The sequence below is a fragment of the Fukomys damarensis genome, unplaced genomic scaffold (assembly GCF_012274545.1).
Source record: "Fukomys damarensis isolate Sample0158 unplaced genomic scaffold, DMR_v1.0_HiC HiC_scaffold_30, whole genome shotgun sequence".
Taxonomy (NCBI): domain Eukaryota; kingdom Metazoa; phylum Chordata; class Mammalia; order Rodentia; family Bathyergidae; genus Fukomys; species Fukomys damarensis.
The window spans coordinates 62,740,371-62,756,878 of record NW_022900942.1 but is presented as its reverse complement, the minus strand read 5'-3'; the positions used below and the strand labels follow the sequence as shown (position 1 = coordinate 62,756,878).

General features: G+C 53.9%; 2 protein-coding genes across 9 annotated transcripts in view; one reads left to right on the top strand and one right to left on the bottom strand.

Moving 5' to 3' along the window:
- Dlgap1 (DLG associated protein 1) overlaps positions 1-16,508 on the top strand; it is a 261,824-nt gene that overhangs the window by 177,984 nt on the left and 67,332 nt on the right. The gene's annotated exons all lie outside the window — the stretch shown is intronic.
- Positions 5,139-8,367, bottom strand: LOC117283779 (general transcription factor II-I repeat domain-containing protein 1-like). The gene is given in 6 exon segments (XM_033757606.1): positions 5,139-5,197; positions 5,200-5,262; positions 5,265-5,285; positions 5,288-5,398; positions 5,401-7,196; positions 8,297-8,367. Coding segments are annotated over 5 exon segments (1,941 nt in total). The 5' UTR covers positions 7,088-7,196; positions 8,297-8,367.

Here is a 16,508-nt window from a genome sequence, read left to right as displayed (position 1 = left end):
AGAAAGAAAGAAGAAAGAAAGAAAGAAAGAAAGAAAGAAAGAAAGAAAGAAAGAAAGAAAGAAAGAAAAATGTTTCTCAAGGAGTCAGAATGCCAGAAGAGCATCAGATCCTGTTTCAAGGTTGCGCTGTGTGGGCCGGGGCTGGCTGAGGACTCCGCGCTTGGGGCGGGGCTTCGCTGCCGGAGTCGGGTGGGCAGGGTGGCCATGTGCGTGCATGCGTGTGCGTGTGCGCCGTGTCTTGTGCACACGTGAGGGCCGTGCATGTCTGTGGAGTGTGTCCGCGAGCGTGTGAGCCTCTGGACCCGCGCGGGCCCCATCGTTGCCGCCGGGGAGCAGCCTGGCCAGGAGTACACCGGGCCACGGCCGGGACGAAAGCGCTCTACCTCCCCTAAAAAGAGCTCGTCTGGACTCTCGCAAACTCTGAAAATAGTATTATACTTGTAGGTAGGTCATTTTCTTCTCTTTTTAAGGAGAAAATAAGAAAAACAACTGCAAAATGTAGGAGGAAAATCAACAAAGATTTCTTTTGCTGTTTTCTACCCAGAACTTTGTCATATAATTTGGTTCTTTCCCTTTTCTATGTTTTGTTTTTGTTCTTTTGGTACCGGGGATCGAACTTGGGACCTTGAGCTTGCAAGACAGGCAGCAGCGCCACTGAGCGAAATCCCTGGCTCTCTTCCCCTTTTCTAAAACAGGGGCCCCTGCTTCAGCATTGGGTGGCTTTGTGTAGGCATAAAATAAAAATGTTTTTAGATCACATTAGTGCTAACGTTAAATGTTAAATGTCATTAGCCGGGCGTGGTGGCACACACCTATGATCCCAGCACTGGGGAGGCTGAGGCAGGAGGATGGTCTCAAAGTGGAGGCCAACATGAACTACACAGTGAGACTTTGTCTCAAAAAACTAAAACGAAAAAAAAAGTAGAATGTCCTTTGAAAATTTTAGAAATTATACTCAAACAGAAACACCCATCAGTGCTTTATTGTGGAAGCAAAGAAAAATATTTAACATAAAAAAATCAAATTTGAAAGAAACAACTGCAAAGTTGTTAACACGGATGAGTTCTCGCCTCACCTCGGATCGTAGGTTGGCCCCACACTCTGAGAACACTGGGGTGAGAAGGAAACAGGCACACAGCCACTGAGGGGCAGGGGAGGTAGCTGGAGCCACAGCACAGGAAAACCCAGGGCCGGAATCCCAGAGCAGAACCTCCTCACGCCATCTGCTGAGACAGTTTCCGACAAGTCAGGAGCCACAGTCCCCTCAGGGCAGCTGCCCACGGACAGAAAACGTGGCCCCTAGGGGCACACGCTGGGACTGCAGCGCCGTGGCTCCCCAGGACGGGCCGGGCCGAGGAGTGGAGAAAACAGATGGAGGAACCAGGTCGGGATTTGCCGGTGTGGAGCCAGCCCTTCCGGTTTTCAGGGTCTCCCCTCCTTCCTCTGTCTTGGGCCCCAAAGCCGCACACGGCGCCCTTAGGCAGTAAGGAGAGGGTGGTTCCACAGCCTCCCCAGACCGGTCTCCAGGCAGCTGGGGAGGCTGCTCCAGAGGGGCGCAGAGGGTGCAAGGGTGCTCTTCGTGCCCACCTGCCTGCCTCCTGCAGCTCCCTCTGTCCAGTCCGAAGATCTTGCAAACAAAAGCCAGGGCCCCTGACTCTGCTGCAGCGGTGCTGGTCGCCTCACCCCAGGCAGAGCCAGCCCAAGCCCAAGTGGGAACGCAGGGGACAGAGATCCCTGCCTGGACAGGAGCCAAGCACCGCCCCGTCCAGGGTGCTCAGATGGTGGGGTTATCTGAGTTCAGGAGAGGAAGAGTCATCAGGCTGGTACAACAGCACGCCGGTCAAAGACAGCCTGCCTCGAAACTAGTGATGTTTCATAGGTCCTTTGTTGATACAGGGTCTTGCTAAGTAATTCAGGCTGGCACTGAACTCACTGGATAGCCCAGGCTGGCCTCAAACTAGCAGCAGCCCCAAACTGCCTCAGCCTCCCGACTGCCAGGATTAGTGGTGTGTGCCACCAGGCCTAGCTAATGATGTTATAAGGTAGTTTACACTTCCACAATTGTCCTGAGCCTGCCATTTGTCACCAGTCATTAAGAATATGAAGCTGGGCGTGGTGGCTCACACCTGTAATCCCAGCACTGGGAAGCTGAGGCAGAAGGATCGCCGAGTTCAAGACCAGCCTGGGCTACATAGTGAGTTCCAGGTCAGTCTCAACTACACAGTGAGACCCTGTCTCAAAAAACCAAAAAACAAAAAAAAAAGAATATGAAAAACAAACAAGCCAGATGTGGTGGCAAACATATGTAATCCCTGTACTCAGGGAGGCTGAGGTAGGAAGATCTCAAGTTTGAACCAAACCTGGGCAATTTAGCAAGACCCTGTCTCAAAATAAAAAAGGGTCCGGGGATGTAGTTCATCGTGAGGACTCTGGGTTCAATCTAAGACGGGGTGCGGGGAGATCTTAACTCTGCCCTAGGATGCCAGAGTCACTCAGTAGTGCTTTTTGCCAGGAGTATGTACGACACAACCACTCACATTTATGACAGAATCCATGACTTGGTGATGTGGGGAAGGAAATAAATGTTTCAACATCTGCAAGGTAAAATAGAAGAAAATGGCCATGCCTGGTGGCTCGTCCCAGCACTTAGGAGGCTGAGGCAGGAGGATTGCCTCAATTGGAGGCCTGCCTGGGCCACATGAGCAAAACCCTGTCTCCAAAAAAGAGGAAATTTTGAATAAGGAGAGCTTACAGGAACACAATGGCAGCTATCCAGAGAGGACCCTTTCACCACCCAGACTAGTAGAGCCTGTGTCCAGTAAGCAGCCTCAGGCACCAGCCCAGGGTTAGCACGGAGGACAGCTGAGCCTCCCCTCCGCCACGGGCCGGAACCCATGGCTGGAGAGAATCTCGCTCTGCTCACCGTGCCCTTCTCCTCTTCTCCCGAGTTTTAAGTGTGTCAGTTCTGCTGCCCGAATACGTTTTGAGCACATCAGCACTGTACCAGAGATTTCCAGAGCAAGCAGCTCCCTGGGCTGCACAGACAGCAGTTCTCGGGGACAGGGGTCTGGTGAACAGGCTCCGAAGCCAACTTGATCATGATTGTCAGAGCCGCACCTAAATTTAGAAAATGGCCTGCACATTTTCAGTCTGGAAGTGAGGTCCGACTCATGTTCACTGGAACACGCCACCCCGTGGGCAGCTGTGGAAACCCCTCAATGCTGTGTGGTTTGGGGTCCGGCCCTGGAAACAACACCCTCTAACACATACCCACCACACCCCTAAATTAACTGTGAAGCCCATTCTGTGCTGCCTTTCATCTGCAGTTGGTGTTCAACAAAGCCACTGGGTCCACCTGGACTGCGTACAATGTCCCTTAAACTGTAGAAATGTTTCATTTCCTGGGAAGTCTCTGTATGCCACTGTTGTGTTCTTTTCTTTCTTGAGACAAGAGTCTTCCTACAGACTGGGCGTGGTGACGCACACACCTCTAATCCCAGCACTCAGAGGCAGAGGCAAGAGGATCCCCACCAGTTTGAGGCCAGCCTGGGCTACATAGTGAGTTCAAGGCCAGCCTGAACTACGCACTGAGACCCTGTCTAAAAAAAAAAAAAAAAAAAAAAAAAAAAAAAAAAAAAAAAAAAAAAAAAAAAAAAAGCCTCACTATATATCCCAGGCTGGCTTTGAACTTACTGTATATCTTAGGCTGGCCTCAAACCTGCAGCAACCCTCCTGCCTCAGCCTCCTGAGTGCTGGGATTACAGCAGTGCACCACCCCACTCAACGGTTGGCCTTCTCAAACATAAACTCCTGGAACTGGGTTCAGAGCTCATGTACAGAAAGAAAGCCTAGCAGGTGCAAAGGACATTCTAAGATCTCAACATCCAAGTCAGAACCCCAAGCTGTGTGACTGCGCTGGGGTGTGGCTCTGGTCCCCAGCACTTGTTAGGTGCATGAAGCCTGGGTGGGAATGACCCCAGGGCCACTGTTACGGGTGTGTCTAGATGCCCCCCAAAGCCGCCTGCGTCACAGGGCTGAACCTAGGGTGTGAGGCACTGAGTTTAAGGGTGTGCAATTACTAAGCCAGAGCACTGATCTGCTCAGCACCACCCTAATCCCGGTAGTACGGATAAAGGGGCACAAGGCCGCTCCACCCTGGAGCCAGTAGATTATGAACTGAAACCTCTGCAAACTGTGAGCTAAATAAACCCTTCCCTTTCACTTTGGGTGCCGGGTATTTTTCTCAGCAATGAGAGAAAAGTAACTAAGACAGCCACAAAAGCTAAGTAAAGTAGAAGAGTTACCCTGGAAAGCTTGCTTTTCACATGTAACGTGGTATTCGAGCAATTTCAAACTCCGGGTGGTTTAAAGGCTTCAGTGTGAGATAATGTTGAAGAATCCAGTAAACTTTGGCTCAGAGGATCAAGCTCTCACTCCACACACGCACACACACACCCCTTATTAAATTTCCAGTGCTGGCCTCAAACTTTAAATCCTTCTGCCTCAGCCTCCCAAGCCAATGGGATCTCAAGCAAGTGCCACCACATCTAGCTGAAATCAAAAGGGGTGGCGGGGTTTGCAGGACTGGGGCTTCAGACCGGGGGGCACCAAGTCCAGCCCTTTTGGGGCAGGGTCCCGCTGCACCACCACAGCAAGCTTGCAAGGCGTTTCTGTTTGCTGTGCTGTCTTCCGTGCTGAGGATGGAGCCTGGGCCTTCACACAGCTAGACAAGCATTCCACCCACTTCCCTCCCTGCCCTACCAGAGCTCTTCAAAGAGCAAAATCAGACACGGGGGAAAGAGGCCTCCTTTACCCAATAAACCACACCTACTTCTTTGCTATTTCCTTTTATTTCCTTCAAAAGGCTTTGGTGAAGGAATAGCGTAAAACTCACTGGAAAGACACAAGGCTCCAACACAGAGCAGTGCACCAGCTGCACGTGGTCCAGTCTCTCCCTGAGGTCCAGGGACCGAGAGGTCTGGCGCTGTGTCCCGGCCAGTGGCCACCACGCCACACACCAGCTGGGGGAGACCTGGTCGGTGGGCACCGCAGGGTCCGGGGTGGAGCATGAGGGGGCCTCGGAGTGGCCTTCGGGGACCGCTGTCGGGCAGGGCACCACTGTCCCTGCTGCCCCGGTATCACTGCAGACTTGTGTGCCACTGCAGCTCCTTGCGGATGGCCATGCACACATGCTCTGTGCCTTCAGGATCTTCTCCAGTGGGGGCATTGTAGTTTTGGGGTTCTGGAAAGGGGCGTCGTCCGCAGGCCCGTGACCTCCACGGTAAGGGGTTGTCTTGGATCTGCTGGTGTGGAACCCGCATGGGCCACACTGAGCCCAGGGCCCAGGGCCCGAAGGTCTTCCTCCCTGAAGACTCTCGGAGGGTCACTGTCTCCCCAGTCTGCCGCCGTCACCCTCCTCGGGCTGCTGGCCAAGTTCTGGAAGTGGCCTAGTGACGGTAAACTTGATATTGTCAGCCACGGCCAGGATCCGCTCCAGGCTCTGGGAGCCCAAGGTGCTGGGCTTCCTGAAGGGGATCCCTGGGGGCAGCCCCTCGACGGTCACCCAGCCGGGGTTGCTCTGGATCTGACCATAAGGCACCTGCAGGGGGTGGGTGGCCCCCAAAGCCTCCCCAAACTTCTCACTGAACAGGTCCTGGACCTGTGCCCTCAGCATTGAGGCCATGTCGGCCCAGGGGACTCTGGCATCATAATATTCCGGAAAGCTTGTCAGGCTGTGCCACACAAGGGGGTCCCCCAAGTCCCTCTCCTGACTGCTGGCCTTGGGGAGCAGCTCGGGCCTCCTGATGACAAACCGGATATTGTCGCTGGCCTCCAGGATCTGACACAGCTTGGTGACACCAAAGCAGCTGGGTGGGCGCAGGGAGATGCCGTCGGGCAGCCCCAGCACAAACAGGTCCTCAGGGTGCGCCAGGAAGGTGGAGTAGGGCACCTGGCAGGGCACTGCGACACCCAGGGCCTCGGCCAGTCGCATGCTGAAGAGCTGCTCCACCTGCTGGCGCAGCAGACGGGTCCCATGGCCGGGGCAGTGCTCTGCAGGCCACCTCTGGGGCCACTCGTCCTCGCCGGGCCCTGGGTCGGCCTCCGGGGGCAGCAGCGAGGCCATCGTCTCCTCAGAGGCTGCCGGAGGACCCTGGAGGGTGACCTGAACGGCGCCCGGCAGGTCCTCGGGCTCAGTTTTGCTTGGCCGCAGCTCCGAGGAATTCCCCGGCCTGCAGCCTCTGGAGACGCCGCACTGGTCGGACCCTGTGGCAGCGGCTGCCAGGCCAAGCGTGGTGGCCCTGGAGACCTCGGCGGAGGTGTCCTGGGCCGGGCCAGCCGGCTCCAGCTTCATGGAGTCTTCCACACACGTGTGCTCTGCGCTGGTCTGTTCTCCAAACGGCCCCTTAATGATGAAGTGGATTCTGTGTCTCTGCTCCAGGATCCGCCTCAGCTTGGAGGCCCCGTAGGTGCAGGGCCGCTTAAAAGGGATCTTGTCCGGGATGCCCACGACCTCCACGGCCTCCGGGTACTGGACGATCTTCTTGTAGGGAACGCGGACCATGTGGCTCTGGCCCAGGGCTTCCCCGAACCTGCTGTTGAACAGGATCTGCACACACTCCCGCAGGGTGTTGATGTCCGCGTCCCTGATGAAGGTGTCCCACTTGTCTGACGTATCATGGACGACAGAGGACAGAATGTGCTTTGGGGTGTGGCCCTTCTGGACGCCAGGAGCAGCGGGGCCCGGGGGCTTCTGTCCACAGTAGCTGGAGACGTCCTGGGCACCGGGGGCCTTGGCCTCGGGCACCAGCAGGCCCAGGCCCAGGGTGCCAGGGGCAGGGTGATAGGCGGGCGCCTCCTGTCTGAGCTCAGGGACGGTGTGGCCAGGCGCAGCTGTGCTGTGGAGGAGGCTGGCCATGGAGGCGGCAGGGGGCAGACCCTGGGGGGACACCTTGAGGGCCTGGCTGTGCGGGCCGTGCTCCCCTGATGCCGTGGGCAGCTCCCTGGGGGCCTGGGAACCATGCCCGTCACCACCCAGCGGCCTCTGGAGCTTCAGGCGCTTGCTGTGGCCGTCCTCGACGTGAGCCATGCGCACCTCGGAGTGGCACGGAATTACCAAGTCTGCTTCTAGAAATCGGCTCGCCAAATACCGTCCCCGGGATTTGTGGTGCTCCCTTCTCCTGGAGTTGGTTTCCTGCCTGGAATAAAGAACTGAATGAAATGACCAAAAAATGGTGGCGGTTTACTTGAAAAAGTAAAAGTGAGGAATGAGGGAGAAACTAACTTTGCAGAAGAACTGAGTGAAAACAGAAGCGGGCCAGGGATCTGGCTCAGTGGTTCCGCCGCCTGCTTTGCAAGCGTAAGGTCCCAAGTTCAATCCCCGGCACAGAAAAAAAAAGAGGAAAACCAAGCTCTCCTTGGCATCTCTGTTTACACTGTCCAAATCTCAAGAAAACCCACAAGAACTTCTCCATACAGGTCCGGAGAGGCAGTGTTGGAGTCTCCTGAAAAGCCCAGTGCAAGGCTTTGGGAACTGCTCTGAAATGTACTGTGGCAATTTTGAATTAACAGGCTCCATCCTCTTCACCAGCCGGCTTTGCTTTGCCTAAGTCTCCTGCGTCACTCAGCCCTAGAGAGGAAGGCCAGGCTCCCAGGGCACAGCACCAGGCTGGCCCTGCCGAGGGCCTCAGTGTAAGGACATCAACACCCACTGTACATCTGAGCTGTGCTCCGGGGAGGACCCGGGGTGAGAAGTAAACCTGCTTCTGAACCACGGACTTTCCTAAATCTCCAGTCTGCATTTTCCATCGTTGGAGTGAGGGGCTTACTTAGCAAGAACTGAAATTCCTTGATTAGCCTTTACCTCTGTCTTCCTCACTACCTGCTCCTTACAAATATCCGTGAACATGAATAATGTGTAACAAAATGATATGCAAAGTTTTGAACCATAATCAAAGGACAGTTTAACTCCCCCCTATCAGACAGCCAAGCACATTCTGAGGTCTATCTCGTGATGGTTTAGGCTTGTTCCTGGATAAATTCAGCTTCTCTGGTGAGACCCATGAACTAGTTGAAAAGTGTAATTGAGCCAGGCGTGGCACCACACCCCTGTAATCCCAGCACTTGGGAGGCTGAGTCAAGAGCATCTCGTGAGTTTGTGGCCAGCCTGAACTGCATAGCGAGACCCTGTCTCAAAAAATAAATAAAAAGCAAAAAACTGTATATCCATCAGTGCTTATTAGAGAAAACGGATTCAGTAGGAGATATACACATATATAAGAATTAAAGAGTGGCTTACGGCGGCTGCCCGGAGTCAGGCGTGGAAGCAATGTGAAGGTCTGCGTGCTCCCGGGAGACAAAGGATCCAGTCAGAGGCCCAGAGCAGAGTCCAAGTCTGTATCCGAGGCTGAAGGGTCTGCACAGGAGCCAGGAGACGGCAGAGGTGAAGACTGGAGTGCCTCGGAAGAAGACTGAAGCGAGCCTTCCTTCTCCGCTTCCCTTTTATACCGTTCTGGGGCCGATCCTCCCTAGGGTGGGTCTTCCACACCCACAACTTGGCTGAGCTGATCGATCAACCGTTGCGCAGTGACCATGTAGACTCTGGACTTAGTGATGATTGTGGGTGGGTTTGGATCTGACCTCTTTGGGGGCAGATCTGTAGGGGTGGGGAACAGTGAAGTACACAGGGACACTGCCGTGGACGCGCCTCAGAAGGGGCCCCTCCCTGCCCGTCCTCATCCCGTCCTATGGTCGCTTTCTGGAGCCGCTCTGGAGCCCTCTTTCCTGAGGGTCTAAAGGGGTGTGATCAAAAACACCTCACAGTGGGGCCGGGGATTTAGCTCAGTGGTTCTGTCGCCTTCCTCACCAGTGCAAGGCCCCGAGTTTGATCCGGCAGAAAGGCAGCTCATAAAATCACAGCAGCGCGTCCTCGTCTGCCACAGGATCTGGCACCATGCAACTGCCGGCTCTTCCCAAAGTCGCAAAGACCAGGAGAGGGGATTGGATCCATTCAGGGCATCACGGCAGCCAGGACAGCACAGCAAAAGTCCACCACGAAAGAGCTCCAGAGCTGCTGCAGGAAGCCCAGGGAGCCCCGAGAGGCTGTCCACCAGCACAGCAACCTGGAGGACGCGGGAAGTGGCCGGAAAGGAAGGCAGGGGCGGTGCCGGGCCAGCACTGGGCTCCTCCCCAGCAACCCCAGCAGGGGCAGACGACAGGCGGACGAGCCTCGGGGCTCAGGGCAGAGAAGCAGGGAGCACGGCCCCTCTCCAAGTGAGGCCTCCGCTTCCTGCAGCCACATTCACCGTGGTATGGAGTGGAACAGGAAGATTCCAGAAGGAGCCCACAGGTCCCGGGCGGCACCTTCTCCGAGTGGTGTCGTGGCCCCTTCGCCACCTTGCTCAGCCTCACTCAGGCCATGGGGCACCTCTGTGCCTGCAGAGGTCACCGCCCGGGGCTCACCGGGCTGGACACTTTGTGGGTGCTGTGCCGGCCGCGCAGCCCAAGAGCCCTGAAGCCGAGAAGCCCCAGCCTGGGCCAGGAACAAGAGACACTGGTGCTGGGGGCGGCACTGCAGGGCACAGCGAGAAGAGAACACACGGAGGGCTCTGCGGTGTGCAGCCCTGGGCAGCTGAGGGGCTGAATATATGTTTTTTGTCTTGGGGGTTTTTTTCCATAAAGGAGCAAACGGGCTATAGAAGAGAAAACAGGAAGAAGCAGAAGATAAAGATCATGCACTAAGGTCTCAACAAGGAATGTGGGCTTCATCGTTTAGGGGGGGGGTGCCATGAAGACTGAGTTTTGGTTCTTTGAGACAGGGTCTCACTACGTAGTTGAAACTGACCTGGAACTCACAATGTAGCCCAGGCTGGTCACAAACTCACAGAGGTCCTCCTGCCTCAGGCTCCCGAGTGCTGGGATTACAGGCGTGCGCCGCCACGCCCGGCTCCTGAGAAACTATTTTTTGAGTAATGAGATTGTGCCAGCTGGATGGGGGGGCTGGAAAGTTTTTAACACTCAAATTGAAAACTGGACAAATTCATCAACAAATACAAATGAAAGTTAAAAATTAGAAGATGGTGAGAAATTAATATCCAAATTTCAACAAAAATGACCAAGACGTGAAAAATATCAGAGATGTTAAGATGCATTGCTGGTAGGATGAAAAAGGTAAAATAAAAGGTGTGGTAAATCAGGGTTCCTAAAAAAAAAAAAAAGAGGAGAAAGTGAGACAGCGTCTATTAGAAGCCATGGAACACCCGTCCACATTCAGGACTGGACGAGTCACTGCGCTGTCAAAGGGAGAGGAAGGACAGCAGAAAGCTCCAAGGCGCCCCAGGGGGACAGCAGGAGAAGCAGCGGAGCGCCCCCCGCTGTGCTAACGAAGTAACTGCGCGCGGGAGAGCATTTAGATGATGGCGGAGCGGGCTCTATGCAGGCCGTCACTAAAGGGGATTGCAAACCATTGCCCGGCAGGCGGAAGCACTGGACCCCAGAGGACAGGTCCCGGCGGGGCTGCACGGTTTGTCTGTCCGCCCCACCCTCATCTGCATGTACGGTGCTGAGCCAGTCGCCTAAGAGGCAGAGCCTAGCGGGAGGTGGGTAGGTCATTGGGCCGCGGGGTCGGGATCGCGGCAGCTAGCAGGTGACCCTGTCAGCTCCCACAAGCGCTGGCGGGCATCGTCCTGGCCTCTCAGCCCACTGTGTGACCTCCCTTTGTACACGTAGCCGGCTCCAGTTCCTTCCAGGACGTCAGAGCTGTGCCCGCAGGCACCACCCACAAGACTGGGGAGCCACAGAAACCACTGCTTTGCAAAGATGAGCAAGCATGAAGGAAGAGTAAATGTAGGCATGAGGATAAACGGGCCCTCATAAAGCTAAATACAACGCGGTCTGGTGACTTTTTTTAAAAAACAAAATTAAAAATATGGTGTATGAACTCTCAGCAATCCTCCTGCTTCAGCCTCCTGAGTGCTGTCTGGGATCACAGGCTTGTTACACCAGATTTTAATTGGCTTTATTTTTTATTTTTTGTTGTAGAATCAGATGACAAACACTTTATTCTATAAAACAGAATAAGAGCCAGGGATTTGGCTCAGTGGTTCCACTGCCTGCCTCACAAGCACAAGGTCCCAAGTTTGATCCAGTCAGGCTGCTTGAGGACATGTTTTTGTTTTTGTGTAAGGACTGGGGCAAAGGGAACTTTATTATTTTGCACATTGAAGCCGGCTGTTTGGGAAACTTGTTACCTTCCTGTACCCCACTTCTCAAAGGCCAGATGAGCCAGGGAGTGCACCTGGCTGTGTGGAACCCCCGAGTGGGTGCCTCCCTTTGATGTCTGCCTGGACTGCTGGACCTAATATAGGGTCTTGGTCTGAAACAATGTCCTTTTGTAAATTTTGTTGAACAAAACCCAAATATGCACCTGTACTTCCAGGCAATGAAACTTTGGTATGTTCACAGAGCAATGAAAGTAGATGAATCTGCCCAAATGTTAAGTCAGACACAGCACAAAGGGAAATATGTAGTATGTGTTCGTTAATATGCAGCTCAACTACCAGTGCGCACTGGCAATCCCAGCACTCTGGGAGGCTGAGGCAGGAGGATCACAAGTTCAAGCCTAGTCTGAGCCTGTTAGCAGTTTAGCAAAACCTTACCTCTAAATAGATATGTTTGTAAAAGGACCAGGGACGTAGCTTTGTGTAGTGGCCCTGGTTTCAATCCCCAGGATAATAAATACATCCATCTTAAAAATCCAACAAGTATAATTGAGCTGTACTGGTTGGGAGGCATGCAGAGGGGATAGGACTCTTTTTTAAATTCAAGGAGATACTAGTGGCAAAAGTCAGCAGAGGCCACTCATGGGCTGAGAGCACCACCCTGGGATGCAGGGGGAATCACCGTCCCGTTACAAATCCCCGGGCTGAATGTGTTAGGGGAAGGAAGGTCTCATACATAGGCTCATGGCTCCCACCGGTGCAGCCCATGGTTGCCGCCCTGGGATCTGTGATGGCACAGAGTAAATTGGTTGGGAGGTAAACAGAAGGACAGGAGGGGATCCTCCCAGGTCCCCCTCCATGTCGGCAACATCCAGCAACCCAGACCATGGCCCAGGGCACACTGGGGACCCCAAGGTGCTGACAGCTAGAGCTGAGCCTGGAAGGTGTCTGCAGAAGGTTCCACCTTGTAATTATTCTTAAAGAACTTTGCAAGCCAGGTGTGTTAGTGCATGCCTGTAGTGCCATTACTCAGGAGGCTGAGGCAGGAGGATCATCATAAGTTTGAGGCCAATCTGGGCTAAATAGTGAGACCCTGTCTCGAAAAGGAAAAAGAATACTGCAGAAAGAAACTGCACAGTGGTCTGTGCCTCTAATCCCAGCACGCTGGGAGGCTGAAGCAAGAGGATTGCAAGTTTGAGGCAAGGCTGGGTGACTAAGCAACTCAGCAAGACCCAATCTCAGAAAGGGAGGGAGGGAGGAGGGAGGGACAGACAGACACTGGGAATGTGGCTTGATGTGAAGGCCCAGGCTTCGTTCCCAGTACAAGAGGGAAAGGAGGGCATCGCAGGGAGAGGAACGCTGTTGTGCTCCTTCCTGGCACTGTGAGGTCGTTTAGAACGCGCAGAACGGTGCTGAGCTCTCAAGTCTGTGCCAGGCCCCGAGGACAAGGGCCTGGTGCTGCTCTGCGGCCTCCGGGAAAGTGGGACGTGGACGGCCAGGCACGGGGTCAGCTGCCCACCCCCGGAAACCCAGCTGCACAGTGCTAGGCCGGCACCTAGGGTGCTGGGCCCGACCCTTCTCTGCCCGGGTGAACAGGAACGAAATGACCTTGAATTACAGAGCTGAGCAGAGCAGCTCTGGCATCTGGGCACCTGGGAGCTGCTCGGGCCTCCTGGAGTTCCGCATCTGCGTGTTCTCAGGTCAGTTCGCTCACCTTGAAGCACCAGTGAGAAATCACTAGCACCAGCCAGGTGCAAAGATATACACCTGTAATCCCAGCACTCTAGGAGGCTGAGGCAGGAGGATGGCAGGTTGGAGCCCAGCCCGGGCCACCAAACGATGTAGTGAAATCCTGTCTCAAGAAGGGCTGGGGATGGAGCTCAGTGCAAAGGTCCTGGGGTCAGTCCCCAGTATGGAAGAGGAGGAGCGGGGAAGCAGGAAGAGAAAAATTGGAAGAGGAAGAAGGGAAGAGAGGGAAGGACAGAGGGACTTATTAGTAATAATATTTAGGGCTGTCTTTGGAAGACTAATTCTTCAAAATCACAATGCTATTACTGGTGTCCTTGGCCTGAGTTCTCCAACCGTAATCCCCGCCCCCGCACGCAGTTCAGTGCTTCTCGGTCGTGCGCAGAGTTGTGCAGCCTCAGATGAAGCGTCCGCATCCCCCACTGACGTCCCGTCCCCCACCCCACCCCCAGGCGGCCCCATGACCCCGTCCCTCCGGACTACAGGGCGGCCTTGCCCACTGTGAACGCGCCGCCTGAGTGCTGATGGGAAAGAGCAGGGGTGGCCGCACTCAGCCACCCAGGACCTGCAGGGCACGGGACAGACGCTCACCTGGCCCAGGAGTCCCTGGAGCTGCGGACTGGAGGCGGGAAAGGGCGGAGCCGAGGGGACTGGGGTTTGGGCGGGAGGATGAGCCGGTGAAGGCCCGGGGTGTGCTTTGGGAAGCTTCCGCCTGGGGGTTTGGGTTTTTTTTTTCTTCTGAGGTGCACAAGACTTCACTCAGATGTAAAATCATGCCGTCCTTTCTTTTCTTTTTTTTTTTTTTGTACTGGGGATCCAACTGGAGACCTTGCGCTTGCGAAGCAGGCGGCAAATCCACTGAGCTAAATCCCGGTCTGTCCTTTCTTTTCTGTGAGTCTGTTTGGTTTGGTTGGTTGTTATTTGGTTTTTTGAATCAGTCTTGCTCTTACCCAAGGCTGGCCTTCAGCTGGAGGTGATCCTACTGCCTCAGCCTCCCCAGTGCTGGGATTACAGTGTGCACCACCACACCTTGCTTATTCACTTACTTAAACACTACAAAATCATCAACTACTTTTGCATATTTTCAAAAAATCTTTTGTAAGCTAAGTCTGGTTGGAGTCCCTTAAAATTTGCTTAGCTTTACCTTTTCTAGATTGGAAAAAAAGTTCTTTAATGCAATTATTTTTGTATCAAATGTTTATTTTTTTATCAAATAAGATGCATGTTTGGGGTTCAGATGGGAGGGGAAGTGAGCAGCTCATGATTACAGCCGCCCCATTGGACATAGTCGCTATTATGTCCTTTCTTCCTTCCTATTTAGCTAAAAGGACAATTCTGTGCAAATGTTGTGGCCTCCTGGGAGCCCCACCTCAGTTACCAGTTGGAGGCCAACTTGATTTATGCTGCTCTGGGAAGAGCTGTGCTTTGGAGACGGTGCTGCTTTGTCCCCCTAGAAAGTGTCACTGTCACTGGCTGCGCTGCTGAGCACCCTCACATATGCAGGGAAGACAGTGCTCAGCCTGGCTGCCTGTGGGCCAGTCCTGGCAGCAGCGCATTCCAGTCCCGTCCCGTGCCACCTGCCACCTGACGCACAGGAGCAGAGCAGGGTCCCCGCCACCGCCACCGAGGCCACAGACCTGCTACCTGCAGCCCCCGGAAGTCAAGGCCTACAACCCTCTGGGCGTAAACTCCGCTTCCTGAAAAGATGGCCTGGGCCTCCTTAGCCCTCTCTGGAGAGTGCCGGCCGTTTCTCCAGGGAAAAGTCTTTCTCGTTTCCTATACCAATTATAAATTATATAACACGAGTTTCTGACAGTACAGCATCTAAGCACCCACACTTTCTTCAACAACGTATTTCCTAATCCAATCTTTCTTATGTTAGCAACTGAAAATGACAGACTTTAAAATAAATTGGGGAGCCGGGTGTGGTGGCGCACGCCTGTAATCCCAGCACTTGAAACTGGGGTGGGAAGATCACTGCGATTTTAGGCTGATGGCAAGTCCAAGGCCAGCCTGAGCTACATAGCGAGACCCTGTCTCAAAAAACAAAGCAAAACTAATAAGAATAAGAGATAAATTAGGGAGCTGGGGACGCAGTTCAGCAGCTTAGAATGCACCACATCCTGGGTTCAAGCCCCACCACTGACAAAAGCGGGGAGGGCATAATCTATAAAGGTCGTGCAGCTTGTGTTTGACAGCTCGGCATTGCACCAGGTCCAGATAAATTACAGACAGTGCATTTTCCTGTGCAGGAGGGAAAAGTAATACTTTTCTGAACCTATCACTAGGCTTATGGTTCTCATTCCTGTAATGAAAGACAGATTAGCCTGGTGTGATGGTACGCGCTCTGTGATCCCAGCACTCTGAAAGACTGAGGCAGGAAGATCTCAAGTTCAAGCCCAGCCTGGGCAATCCAGTGACTTAGCAGGACCCTGTCCCCAAATAAAAAACAGTACAAAGCTTGGGGATGCAGCTCAGTGTGAAGGCCTCAAACCCAGTACCAAAGCTGTGATGGAGGACAACAGAGTGTCGTCTCAAGGCAACACACTGGTGGGGGGGTCACAGTTACTTTCTCACTGCTGAGACAAAGTCCCCAACACCCACAAGTTAGAAGAAAGGTTTGCTCCTGTTCTTGGTTTCTCGAGGTTCAGTCCATAGTCAGCTGGCTCCTGACGGGGTGTCATGGCAGAGGACAAGCAGTCCACGGTGGGCAGGCAGGAAGCAATGAGCCTTCTTTCTCTCCCTTTTTACTCCATCCAGGCAGCGAGCCTGTTGGCTGACGCCACCCACACCCCGTGTGTGTCCCTATCCTCGGTAAAGTCTGTTGTCCACATCCAGGTCTCTGCCGAAGCAATCAGCTGAGCAGTCCAGCATCACACACACACGACGTCGTGATCCAGTGTCACACGTGCGTGATGCAGTCACTCCCAGAAGCTCCTCCTACGAGCCCTTGAGGCTTTGGGGGGACACCTGGACATCAGCTGTAACAGAGGGGACACGGTCTCCTCGTTCCGATTCTTCACGGCCTCACTATGTGGATGGGGCATCATTTCCTAAAGGGTACAGGGGCACCGCCCTGAGACCCTCTTTGTGACAGAGGAACATTCCTAGGGAGCTCTTAGGTAACGGACTCCGCCACACAGAAGCATGTGACTCAGTGAGCAAAGGCAGCAATAAACAGAGGACTGTGGTCGCTGTACCGCCTCGGCTTCCAGCCAAGAGTTAGGTCAGAACTCCTGGGCTGGTGCACACCTGTGATCCCAGCACTCAGGGCCTGGGAGCTGAGGCAGGGCAGTGGGGTCATCGTGAGTTCAAAGCCAGCCTGGGCTACTTCGGAAAACCCTGTCTCAAAAAATAAAACAAAGTGAAAACCAAAACCCAAAAACCTAATCAATGCAGTGGCTAAACTTGGGGAGGCTGAGGCAGGAGGATGGCAAGCTTGAGAGCCCTTAGGCAACTTAGCAAACCCTGTTTCAGAATTTAAAAAAAAAATACATACACACACACACACACACACACACACACACACACACACACACACACACA